Source organism: Leucoraja erinacea, chromosome 1 (assembly GCF_028641065.1).
Source record: "Leucoraja erinacea ecotype New England chromosome 1, Leri_hhj_1, whole genome shotgun sequence".
Lineage (NCBI taxonomy): Eukaryota > Metazoa > Chordata > Chondrichthyes > Rajiformes > Rajidae > Leucoraja > Leucoraja erinaceus.
In genome coordinates, this window is record NC_073377.1 from 108,278,916 (window position 1) to 108,291,614 (window position 12,699).

General features: G+C 44.8%; 1 protein-coding gene across 4 annotated transcripts in view; it reads right to left on the reverse strand.

Annotated features, from left to right (window-relative positions):
* Window positions 1-12,699, reverse strand: part of LOC129700480 (ankyrin-2-like) — a 634,003-nt gene that overhangs the window by 241,260 nt on the left and 380,044 nt on the right. For all 4 annotated transcript variants that reach the window (XM_055641008.1, XM_055640993.1, XM_055641017.1 and 1 more), the window contains one exon: window positions 3,547-3,648. In XM_055641008.1, the coding sequence (XP_055496983.1) occupies window positions 3,547-3,648 (102 nt within the window). The remainder of the gene's footprint in view (window positions 1-3,546; window positions 3,649-12,699) is intronic.

Here is a 12,699-nt window from a genome sequence, read left to right on the forward strand (position 1 = left end):
GCGATTTCTGTCTTTAATTTGTGTATTGGTGATGTCCTTATTATTTATTTTACTCCGACTATATGTTTTTTCTCTCTTGTTAATTTCTGTAAGGTGTCCTTGAGACTTTGAAAGTCGCCCGCAAATAAAATGTATTATTATTATTATTATTATTAGAACCACGTGATAAAATAGCATGATTTTGTGAAGGGGGATCTTGCCTGACAAATTAATTCTTTGAGGACAGAACTAGCAGGATAGTCAGGGGATGTTGCTTACTTTGGATTTTCAGAAGGCCTTGGACAAGATGCCGCACGGCCGGTTAGGACACAAGATGGGAGCCCATGGTATTGGAGGGAAGATACTCGCATGGATAGAAGATTGACTAAATGTCAGAAGGCAATGTGATGGAATAAATGGGGCTTTTTCTGGTTGGCTGCCAGTGACAACTGGCAGCCATTGGTGTTGGATCCACTCCTTTCCACATTGTATATTAATGATTGGGACAATGGAATTGATGACTTTGTGGCCAGATTTGTGGATGATACCAAGATAAGTGGAGGGGCAGGTGGTTTATATGAAGCAGGGAATCTGCAAAACGACTTGGGCAGGCCAGAAGAGTGGGCAGGTCACAGATGGAATACAGTGTAGCAAAGTGTGCAGTTATGCACTTTTGTAGTACAAATAAAGGCATCGACTATATTCTCTAAATGGGGAGAGGGTTCAGAAATCAGAGATGCAAAGGGACTTGGGAGTGTTGGCGCAAGATTAGGAAAGGTCAATTTGCAAGTTGAATTGTTAGTAAGGAACGCAAATGCAATGTTAGCATTAATTTCGAGAGGTCTAGAATAGGGATGGAATGCTGAAGGTAGACAAAAATGCTGGAGAAACTCAGCGGGGGCAGCAGCATCTATCGAGCGAAGGAAATAGGCAACGTTTAACCGGCCAAAACCCTTCTTCAGACTGATGTGAGGGTGGGGGGGGGGGGGGGGGGGGGGGGGGGGGGGGGGGGGGGGGGGGGGAGAAATAAAGGAAGAGGAGGAGCCAGTGGGCTGAGGGAGACCTGAGAAGGGGAGGAGACAGTTGGGACTACCTGAAATTAGAGAAGTCAATGTTCATACCGCTGGGGTACAACTGCCCAAGCGGAATATGAGGTGCTGCTCCTCCAATTTCCGGTGGCCCTCACTCTGGCCGTGGAGGAGGCCCAGGACAGAAAGGTCGGATTCAGAATGGGAAAGGGAGTTGAAGTGCTGAACCACCAGGAGATCAGGTTGGTTATTGCGAACCGAGCGGAGGTGTTCGGCGAAATGATCGCCAAGCCTACGCTTGGTCTCACCGATATAGATCAGCTGACATCTAGAGCAGCGGATGCAATGGATGAGGTTGGAGGACTGCTTGGTCCTTGAAGAGTCAAGGGGGGGAAGTAAAGCGACAAGTGTAGCATTTCCTGCGGTTGCAAGGGAAAGTGCCCGGAGAGGGGGTGGTACGGGTGGGAAGGGACGAATTGACCAGGGAGTTACGAAGGGAGCGGTCTCTGCGGAAAGCAGACAGGGGACCAGATTGGAAGATGTGGCAAGTGGTGGGGTCACGTTGGAGGTGGCAAAAATGACGGAGGATTATTTGTTGTACGTGACGGCTGGTAGGGTGGAAGGTGAGGACTAGGGGGACTCTGCCCTTGTTACGAGTGGGGGGGGGGGGATGGGGAGAGAGAGCAATGTCACGTGGTATCGAAGAAACCCTGGTGGGAGCCTCATCTATAGTAGGGGAGGGGAATCCCCATTCTCTGAAGAAGGACATCTCCAATGCGCTGGTGTGGAACACCTCATCCTGGGAGTAGATGCGGCGTAGACGGAGGAATTGGGAGTAGGGGATGGAGTCCTTACAGGAAGCAGGGTGGGAAGAAGTGTAGTCCAAATGACCATGGGAGTCAGTAGGTTTATAGTGGATGTGGGTCAGAAATCTATCACCTGCGATGGAGATGGTGAGGTCAAGAAATGGTAGGGAAGTGTCGGAAATGGTCCAGATGTATTTGAGTGCCGGATGGAAGTTAGTGGTGAAGCGGATGAAGTCAGTCAGTTGTGGGTGGGTGCAGGAGGTGGCATGGTCCAAGGATAAGGAGGAAGAGGTATCGAAGAGTTGGCGCCTGGCCTCTGCCTTGTAGAGATCAGCGCGCCAGACTACCACGGCGCATCCATTGTCGGCAGGTTTGATCACCCAGTCTGGGTTGTTGCAGAGTGAGTGGAAGGCTGTACGTTCAGGGGGAGGAGAGATTAGAGTGAGAAAGGGGAGTGGAGAAGTTGAGGCGGTTGATGTCCCGCCGGCAGTTTTGGATAAAAAGGTCTAAAGCCGGAAGGCCATAAGGGGGGGTCGAAGAGGAGTGGGTCCATTGGAGACAGGAAAAGGGATCATCAATGGGGGGGTGAGGGCTCCTTCCCATGGAAGAACAGTTTGAGGCAGAGGCGACGGAAGAAGAGCTCCACATCGTGGCGGGGGCGGAACTCATTACGGTGGGGACGGAGGTGGACAAAGGTGAGGCCTCTGCTGAGGACAGACCATTCGGTATCAGAGAGGGGGAGGTCAGGGGGGATGGTGAACACACGGCAGGGATGGGGGTTGGGCAGGTGAGTGGACTGAGGCCGAGGCAATGTCTGATGGGAGGGTGGTGGGTGTTCAGGAAGGGAGGGGGTATGAGGGCTCGAGGTAATATAGGTATATGTAATGCTGAAGCTTTGTCAGGCACTGGTCAGACTCAATTTGGAGTAATGTGAGCAGTTTTGACCCCATATTTGAACAGGGCTGTGCTGGCTGTAGATGATCCAAAAGAGGTTTAAGAGAATGATCACGGGGATGATTGGGTGAGCGTTTGACGGCTTTGATTATGATGGACATTTGAAGGCTCAGGACCTGTACTAGGAGGTTTAGAAGGATGAGGGGGAACCTACAAAATAATGATAGGCCTGGATAGAGTGGATGTGGAGAGGATGTTTTCACTAACGGATGAGTCTGGGACCAGAGGGCACAGCCTCAGACTAAAAGGATGTACCTTTAGAAAGGAGATGAGGAGGAATTTCTTTAGCCAGAGGGTGGTGAATCCGTGGAATTCATTGCAACAGACCGCTGTGAGGGCCAAGTCTTTGGGTATTTTTAAAGTAGAGGTTGATAGATTCTTGATTAGTACGGGTGTCAACAGTTACAGGGAGAAGGCAGGAGAATGGGGTTGAGCGAGAAAGATAGATCAGCCATTATTGAATGGCGGAGTAGACTCAATGGGCCAAATAGGCTAATTCTTCTCCTTGGACATGAACAAATACTCTGTGGTGGTTTCTATTTTTAAATCAAACTTCTGCCATCACTCGTCATTTTCAATTTACATTTATATTTTCCTGCAGTGTAAAGCTTTCCCCCACATGGTGATCAGTGAGCATTTATTATATAAACTAAATATTTCTGAAATAAATCTATGCAAAGGTAAAATACAAGCAATGCCAAGCAAATTCTTGGCTATTGGTTACATCATAGGGAGGAAAATTTAAGAAATCATTCCATGATGACATAGAGTCTGCATACCTGATTCGATGTGTTGATATCTATGCCTCCTTTGAGGAATTCAAGCACTTTGTCAAGGTTTCCTGCTCTTGCAGCACGGAGGAAGCTTGCATTGCTGTCAGACTGGAAAAGAGGAATACCATTGATTAGTGATACACTTTGACCCAGTGAATGCTCACAACAAATTAGATCATACGTGATAGGAGCAGAATTAGGCCATTCGGCCCATCAATCATGGCTGATGTATCTCTTCCTCCTAACCCTATTCTGCCGTCAAACACAATGAGAAACAATAGGTATTGTTTGCAAGAAACTATAGGGGTGTCCAATCTACATAATGCAATCTTCAATGCAAGTCCAAAGCATTGCTGGATTGAGGCTGATTCTATTGAGTCAAATAATTCAATACAGTTTAACAACTACTAATTATTTTCCACAATATGCCATGGTACACTCCATTCACAACATATGTTTTGGTCCTCTCCATGTAGAGCTATTCAATACAACTTAGCAAAATATGTGTCCTCCATTGCAGTAGGGAAATCAACAGTCTGACATTGTCTGACGTACAGCATTCTTAAAGGAAAAGTAACATTTGAAGAATACTTAAACCAGCAGTTTGATTGAATTGTTCTGATACAAATCAGAAGAATCAAATTTTAGTGCTACTGTTCTTTAAATTATACAAACATTTACTGCGGCAGTACAAAACTGACAAGAATATCAATAGCAGTTTCTTGGGTTCCCATATTCAAAATGTAACTGTTTGTCAACATGAACAAGGCTGGAGAAAACATCTAACAAACAAAATTAAATTAAAAATTGAAAATAGAGATTGCTCAACTGATGTCAATTTTTGTTCTTTACAGCCACAAGCAGAGGACAAATGGTTAAACTTGAGGTAAGAGAACAATGAACAAGGATATGTCAGAAGAAATAGCCACTGGAAAACAGAGGGCGCAAAAGATGGCAGGAAGAAATATGTTTAAGAATGCAATAAACCTACTGTTAATACATTTTATTTCGAAGTCACGTGAGTGACTACGTCAAGAGCCCGTCAGCCCGCATGCGCGTCAATAAGTTGACGCATGGCGTGGGAATCGGAGCAGTTCGAAACTGCTCTGGCAGGAAAGCCAATTTTGTTTTCAGGAACGGGCCGCTGCGGTATAGCGGGCCCGGAGTAGCTGACAGGCACAGCCTGAGCAGCTGCCGCCGTTGGAGCTCAGAACGGGAGCAGGCAGCTAGATTTGAAGGCCACCGTGGAGGGTAGCTGCGGCCAGGATAGTGACCGCCATAGAAGCACAGCTGCCGGGTCAGTATTCGCTGTGGGGATCTCCTCAGCAGCTAGCATTTTAAACATAGATGCTGCCGGCTGAGGTCGGTTCAGCATATACTGTAGAGCAGCGTTTAGCGTATGCTCTATTTATAGGGCAGCTATAAATAGAGCTGGCGGTTGATAATAGTGGCTGCCGCTCGGTCACCTTTGTGACTATCTTGGCAGAATGGGGCTCCACTGGAGCAGGCGGCTGTTCGGAACATCTCATGGGCAATGCCTGTACAGATTGGAGGGAGTCAGCCAGAGGCCTGAGCAGGCAACACCTGATTCAGGGTTGCGTTCTATTTTCTCCCCTAAGAAACTCCGGTGAGGCTCCTGAAGGGAGCAAGGAGCTCCTGGCTTAGGAAGCTTTTTGACCTGAGTCTATCAGACACCTGTGGGAGCAACACCTGGTTCAGGGTTGCGTCATGATAATTTCCGCTCAGTAGAGGGGACTGTTGGAGATTATTTTATAAGTGACTCCAACTATGTGGATATTGATAAAGCAATCAAATCCCTGAACTAATGGGGATATGCTTCATTTTAATCATGTGAACAAAATATGCTCCGTGCACCCGAGGCATTAACAGGCGGCTCCAGCCATATGCCTGTGGCAACACCTGGCAGGGTTGCAGAATTTCTCCCACTCTGTCGAGGGGAGTATCGGAGAGAGGTGACTCTGATTATAATGCCGGCTCGCCCGGGTCATAGGGGGGCCAGAGGCCTGAGGAAGCAACACCTGGTTCAGGGTTGCGCTTTATTCCTACCCTGAAATACTCCGTTGAGGCTCCAGAAGGGAGCAAGGACGCCCTAGAGTCACTAGCAGGCGCAACCTGTCTGGTAAGTACAATAAATAAATGAACAAGCAAACAAACAAATATTTAAAGGGGCTGCTGAGAAACCAACAGCAGAGGACCGTGGCAGTGCGAAAAGCCAACGGCCATCCGTTTTCCACTTCAGAGTTGCTGGCAGTGCTGGTCTGCACAGCTAGTTCCGATTTGGCTCCTAGAGGGGGCAGCTTGGCAACTCCGAGTCGGGGCAAAGCCAAAGCCAAGTCCGTGAGACAAGTCCTGTTAGACAATTCGGGACAAGAGACTTCTGTACCCACATCTATGGCAGACGTGATTGGCCGTTTGTCTCAATTGGAACATCTGATGGAACAGATGGTGGCACAAAATATGCTCCGTGTTACGGAGGCATGCACAGGCAGTTCGAGCCATATGCCTGTGGCAACACCTGGTTCAGGGTTGCAATATTCCTCCCACTCGGATGAGGGGAGTGTCGGAGATCAGTATGGAGCTGACTCCGAATATGAGTATGTGCCTGAATCCCACGCTTTAATGCATGATATGCGGGAGTCACATAAGGAAGAGCTGCCTGCTCTTGCCTCTAAATTTGCTGTTCCCTCGGGGACGGGCAAGCCACTGCAAGAGGAGTTGGCCAGCAGCATCAGCTACCTAACATCACACCAGCTGAAGGAAGATGTTAGGCTGGAAACGGCTGGGGGATATCCCAGTCCGGGAAATTGCAAAACCTTGGATGTTCCAATAGTCAATGCTACCAATAAACTGGTAGCGTGGCCTGCACATTAAAGCTCCAGCAAGGCCTGTAGGTCGAAGAAGTGGTCAGGAATGCTGGCAGGCGTGCCTTGCACAGCAATATCACTTTTGAGCTCTGGAAACGGGCTGAAGATGTGGTCAGACAGGGTCTGCAAATGGAACTTCGCTGAACCTCCAACAACCAGATCGACCAGGGTTCAGAGACGCTGGCAGGTAAGGTCTCTTTAATAACATCCATAAAACTCCGAAATGGAGCAGTCTGTCGGCCCAGGTTTGGATTTACTGGCAGCATGGGCTGTCTAGTATCTTTTCACTGTCTCTGGAGTAGATCAGGTTGATGCAGAGACATTGGCAGGGTGCCTTGCATACTAACCTGTGTAATATCCAAGTAGGAACAGCTTGGTTATCCTGGTTCAGGGTTGACCATCCTGGAACTGGCTGGCCATATGGGTCATATTGACCAGGGAAGCACTGCCTCAACATCTGTGATTGAGATTATCAGGCTGCTCAGTAGAGTGAAGTAGTTGAAGTCTCCCTCAACACATAATTAAAATTCTGCTCAGTTAGTGGAGTTGCCAGTTCGTTGAAAACATCATTGCCATCCTCTATGGGATAGGTAGCAACTAGCAGGAAGCCGGTCTGGCATATAGTATTTTATCTGACCTGCAGGTTCATGTTGTGAATCGTAAAGGTATATATAATAATCTGTAGGCTCTCAATACCAGTATTCCTGATTGAGTGGCTGGTCGCAGAGATTGTGTTGCGCACACTGGTGACTCAGACAGGTGATTTCAGTCAGAGGACTGCAAAGCAATTCCTAGTTCAGGCTTGCATCAGGCTAATTTCCACTCTAAGGTAGAACGCTGAGGATTCGTGGTGACTAATAGTCAAGAGTTGACAGGGAACTCGTATTCTCACATCAAGTGGATACGGTGTTTCAGTTCTAGTCATAAGGTTCTGATTATATGTTATCAGCGAATTGAATGAATAACTAGATAATGCATCCTCCGTGGCAAGAGAAGCCAAGAATTTCCGTCTGTATGGTCAATAGAGGAACGGTGGTTCCAAGTGGAATCAGTGACATCTCACAGAGGATGAGTAGTCTGCCCAAGAACAAAAGGGGTATATTTCTGATATTTCTCAAGATTGTAGGAACATGGAGCATGCCATATCAGGTTAGGATTTGGCTAATCTGATCATGTGTTTGGTTACCCAGTTTGAGATGGCTGATTGGCTTTCAGCAATTTAGCTGATTCAGAGAATCGATCTTGAAGATGCATACTTTGCCATATCTATACACAAGAGGCACAGATATATTTGGTGTTTGATAACAAAGCCAGTGGTGGAAGCTAATGCTACCCTACTCAGATCAAAGGGCGTTGTGTCATCAAGTTTTAGATGACATGCAAAATTTGCAGCTGATAAGATTTAGGGGTTTATCAGTAGATGCCTCTTTCGATATTAAGGATGAGGCAACATGAAACTTAATTGTGCCAACTCTGCCTATTCATTCAGGCCATGGTAAGGCGGCTAAAGAAGCTCCTATTTACTTGAAGTCACGAGTGATGGCTGGTGCAGCCTTTTTTCTCGGGCAGCTAGCTCTCCACAATTGTATGGGAAGTTTGTGAACAAGATATGTGAGTTAATTTTAAACGGAAATAACAGAGGTTTATGTTGCTTTCAGTTTGGGCTTAGAGAAGCAATTAAGCGATAGCACAATGAACACTGCTTGTGCTGTTTTGTCATTCTTTATAATTCCATAAGTGGGACAATAAATGATTGGCTATTCACCCGCTGTTCACTAATGTTATGCAAGGTGTTTTTTTATATATGACCGCTCTGAAAAGCCTACAGTCATCGTAGTGTGCAATGTATATCAGTAAATTATTATGCAGAGATTCATCTACTGTTTCCTAATAGGAGCAGTATCTTTAAGTTGATTATGCTTTTAGCAACTGATTTCAGCACAAAGAACATAGTCTTTACTCAATCTCTGGCTCGGTCTCTGGGTCATAACTGACATTCGGGTAGCTTGTTATGCGAATGATCTCAGAAAGCAAAACGGGCATGATTGCATACATTTGAAATTGACAGCATACCCACCAGATCGGAGATTGGGGGTGTTATTATGTATACAGGTACACTGAGCTAGCTAGTACCTATGAGATGAAAGATAGTTTCTTCATTGTTATTTAATAGTCTCTCAAGAGATTGCTGATGGCTCATTAGCAGCCAATAGAATGGACATTTCCCTTTCATCATACAGCAAGAGGCTTACATAGTGTGTGTTCAGAAGTTATAACATTTGGTTGAATATGTCAGGATATTTGCAGATAGAATTCTGAACAGGGTTGCATGAGTTATTATCTAACTCAAAGCCAATTGGGACTATGGTCCGATTAAGAGCAATGGCCATGTATGCAAGTTAGCATCATGGTATTAATAACCCATATTTTCTACCATTTATGGTTTTATCTGTTTAAGTGTTTCACACACAGATTGGGTTACTGCATGAAACCACAGAGCTTTGAAGGCTTCACGTAGTCACTCACGTGACTTCGAAATAAAATAGAAAGATTAAACGAGAACTTACGGTTTGAAGTTTGATCTTTATTTTATGAGAAGTTGAAATGAGGGAATACGTGCCCTCCACTCCCAACCCTGATTCTCATAAAAGATCATCCGATAACTCTAGGTCGTTAGTCTTTCTATATATGACAACATAACATACAGTGACAGTTAGGAATGTCTGGAATGTCAGAGGTTGAGGGGAGAATTGATAGAAGTATGTAAAATTACGAGAGGCATAAAAAGGGTTGACAGTCAGATTCTTTTTTCCAGCGTGGAAATGTTCAACACCAGAGGCCATAGCTATAAGTCGAGAGGGGGAAAATTTAATAGTGATGTACGGGGCAAGTGTTTTACACAGAGGGTGGTGGGATCCTGGAACGCATTGCCAGGGGTGGTGGTGGAAGCAGAAATGATAATGGTGTTTAAGAGGCTTTTAAATAGCACATGGATGTGCAGGGAATAGAGGGATATGGATCGTGTGCAGGTAGATGATATCAGTTTAGTTAGGCACATGTTCAGTACAAACATTGTAGGCTGAAGGGCCCAGTCCTGTGCTGTACTATTCAATGTTCTAGAGAGGCAAGTTGTTTACACAAAGGCTTTTGGATGCTTGGAATGCACTAGAGCACTATATGTTCTACATATGAAAGCTGGGTATATATATATATATATATATACACATATATTTTTTGCACGGGAGTCATTATTCCATTGCCTTTGGCATGTGGATGACACCATCAACATGTGCAATGCTCATTTCCTCATTAGTGACTGAAACTGGTGCAAATATGTGCAACATACAACCTGTGTTCTCAGTTACTGTCAAGAAAGCTGCAAACCTCACACCAAGTTGCCAACCATCGGAGAGTCAAAGTGATCCCACTGGGACATCTGTGTTTTTTCCTTCCTCACTGTCTCTGCTGACGGATCACTAACTGCTGCAGAGCACATCACTCCAATGTTTCAGTGCGTGCAGACACTGCGATCACCAATTTGATTTCTTCCTGCAAGATGATCTGTGTGTGTCTTCCCTTATATTTTCCCTGCTCTCACTGGCAGCTTTTTGTGTGGTTGCCACGGTTGCCATGGAGACGGGTGATCATAGTGAGAATGACGCAGTATTTGCAGACTCCACAGAGTGTTGGCTTCAGGAAATGTGGGGACAGCATTTCATGAAGAGAAGGGGATGTAAACCAATCAAATGAATTTTACGACAGAAAATTTATGAATTTTAGGCTAGAGCACAATATCCATTTAGCTTGCCAGCGATTTGTTTAGTCCGCTATTTAACTAATTTGAAAAATGGTTGTTTTCATAAAATATGTAGGGAAATAGGAGGAATATCACCCTCGCACCATCAATGGTGCTTCACACCACTTTCCACAACCAGGGATATTTGAACTAAACTTTAGAATTTCCTGTGCTAATAATTTTGCCGTGTGAATCATTTACACTTTTATACTTCCATACACCATAGTTTGTTTTACACCTAATTTGCACATTCCTTCTACCATCGTTATCCCATGCATATTTTGTCATTAACCAGCCTGGCCATATGTTTTGCCAGAAGATAGACACAAAATGCTGGAGTACCTCAGCCGGTCAGGCAGCATTTCTGGAGAAAAGGAACAGGTGATGTTTCGAGTCAAGCCCCATCTTCAGAGTCTGAAGAAGGTTCTCGACCCAAAACGTCACCTACTCCTTTTTTCCCAGAGATGCTGCCTGACCCGCTGAGGTGCTCCAGCATTTTGTGTCTATCTTCGGTGTAAACCAGCATCTGCAGTTCCTGCCTACATCATTTTTGCCAGATTACTTGAGGAATGTTGGTGTCATGGAGAATAATTTGCCCCACCATTTTCCATCAGCAGATTTTGTTTTGCTGTCCATCACTTCTTCCTTTACCCCCACCACCAAGGAATGATTGCAACCCATGGTCCTTCCTTATAACTTCAACCAATCTGATAAAGAAGCATGGTTACACAAAAAAGCTGGAGAACATCAGCGGGTGCAGCAGCATCTATGGAGCGAAGGAAATAGGCAACGTTTCGGGCCGAAACCCTTGGTTTCGGCCCGAAACGTTGCCTATTTCCTTCGCTCCATAGATGCTGCTGCACCCGCTGAGTTTCTCCAGCTTTTTTGTGTAACCTTCGATTCTCCAGCATCTGCAGTTCCTTCTTAAACACTGATAAAGAAGCATGCCCAGTTCTGATCGACAGTCTTCAACCTGAAAATAACTTTTATTTTGCTACCTGACCTGCACAGTGCTTCCGCATTTTCTGTTTTTCTTTCAGCTGGGCAAGCATATGGAGGATCCTGCAGTGATTGTGGTGATTCAATTCTTAATCCCATAATATTTCTTTCTTTCTTGTTTTTACTTGAGGAATCTCCTATCTTCACATGGTAATAACATGCTGAACTTACCCTTCTGCCCCACCCAACTCCAAAGCCACATCTCCAACAAAGACTGTGGGTAGAAATAAAAACTTGCCTGTTGCTGTGAATCTCTATGCTCGGGGACAATGTGAACGTCTGCAGTTACAATCTAACAATATAGCTTTAACAATATTAAATATAGTGACTTGGTGTTTACATCAGCAGTTAAATTGATTTTCAGCCTCAGGTACAACAGCAATATTTGGTTTAAAAATTTATAATGTTTAAAAACATGCAATTAGAAATACTGCGTCTCATATTTTACCAATGAAAAGGCTCCAAGAATGCTGCACTGCAGTGGTCACAATCACTGGCTTGTTCATTGCACATCAAGAAGTACATCTTCTACAAATACAGGTAGGATTTACAATTACACAAATCTGTGTAGGAACATGTTTCCCCAAACTCAGGCCACATTATACAAGTTATCTTCCAGCTGCTCCTATTTAGCTGAACTTTAAAAGAGAAGGAAGTGTAGCATTGCAGCCTTGCGCTGCAAGACGACATGACAATCTGCATTAACACGCCACAGCAGATATCCTGCAGCTCCTCTTAATCAACATTGTAACCAATCACTGCATGGACGTTACGTATGCTGCAGTTAACAACAACATCCCCAGAGCCTGCAGTGGCAAGGGCGTGGGCCCATCTGGAGCATCAACGTGAAAACATCACTTCTGCTGGAGCTCCGCACAAGCCTTGTTTCACTCCAATCACGAGGAAGGCTTTTTTTCTATTTAAACTGTTCCATAAGTATTTAACAATCACATTTCCCATCATTTCCATGAATGATATTTTGCCAACCTCACTGGTTGCACACTACCACACATTACAAATGCATGGGACTTGACTAGCCCACAAATTCTGCACCAATAAAAAGTCAAATTTCATTACCCCGACGGCAGTGACCACTGCAGTTTCAAAGCTCAATCATTTCATTACAATCTCCCGAACTAAGTTAACGTAAATATCAATTTGCATTGTAACAAATGTATTGTAAATACATTACATGATCTATATTTATATGTGTATATTATATATCAGTGTACTATATTTTTGTAAACAGAGGTCTGCAGTTCCTTGTTTTGAGTATTTTATATCTACTACCTATATTTGTATGCACGTTGAAGCCAAGAATTGTCAGAGTTCCAGTGAAAATGATTATCATTACAAACATTTTGCCACCTATGGACAGTGAAATGCAAACCCAATATAAACCATGCAGTAGAAATGTCACCTATCCATGTCATCCAGAGATGCTGACTGATCCGCTGAGTCACCCTAACACTTTCTGTA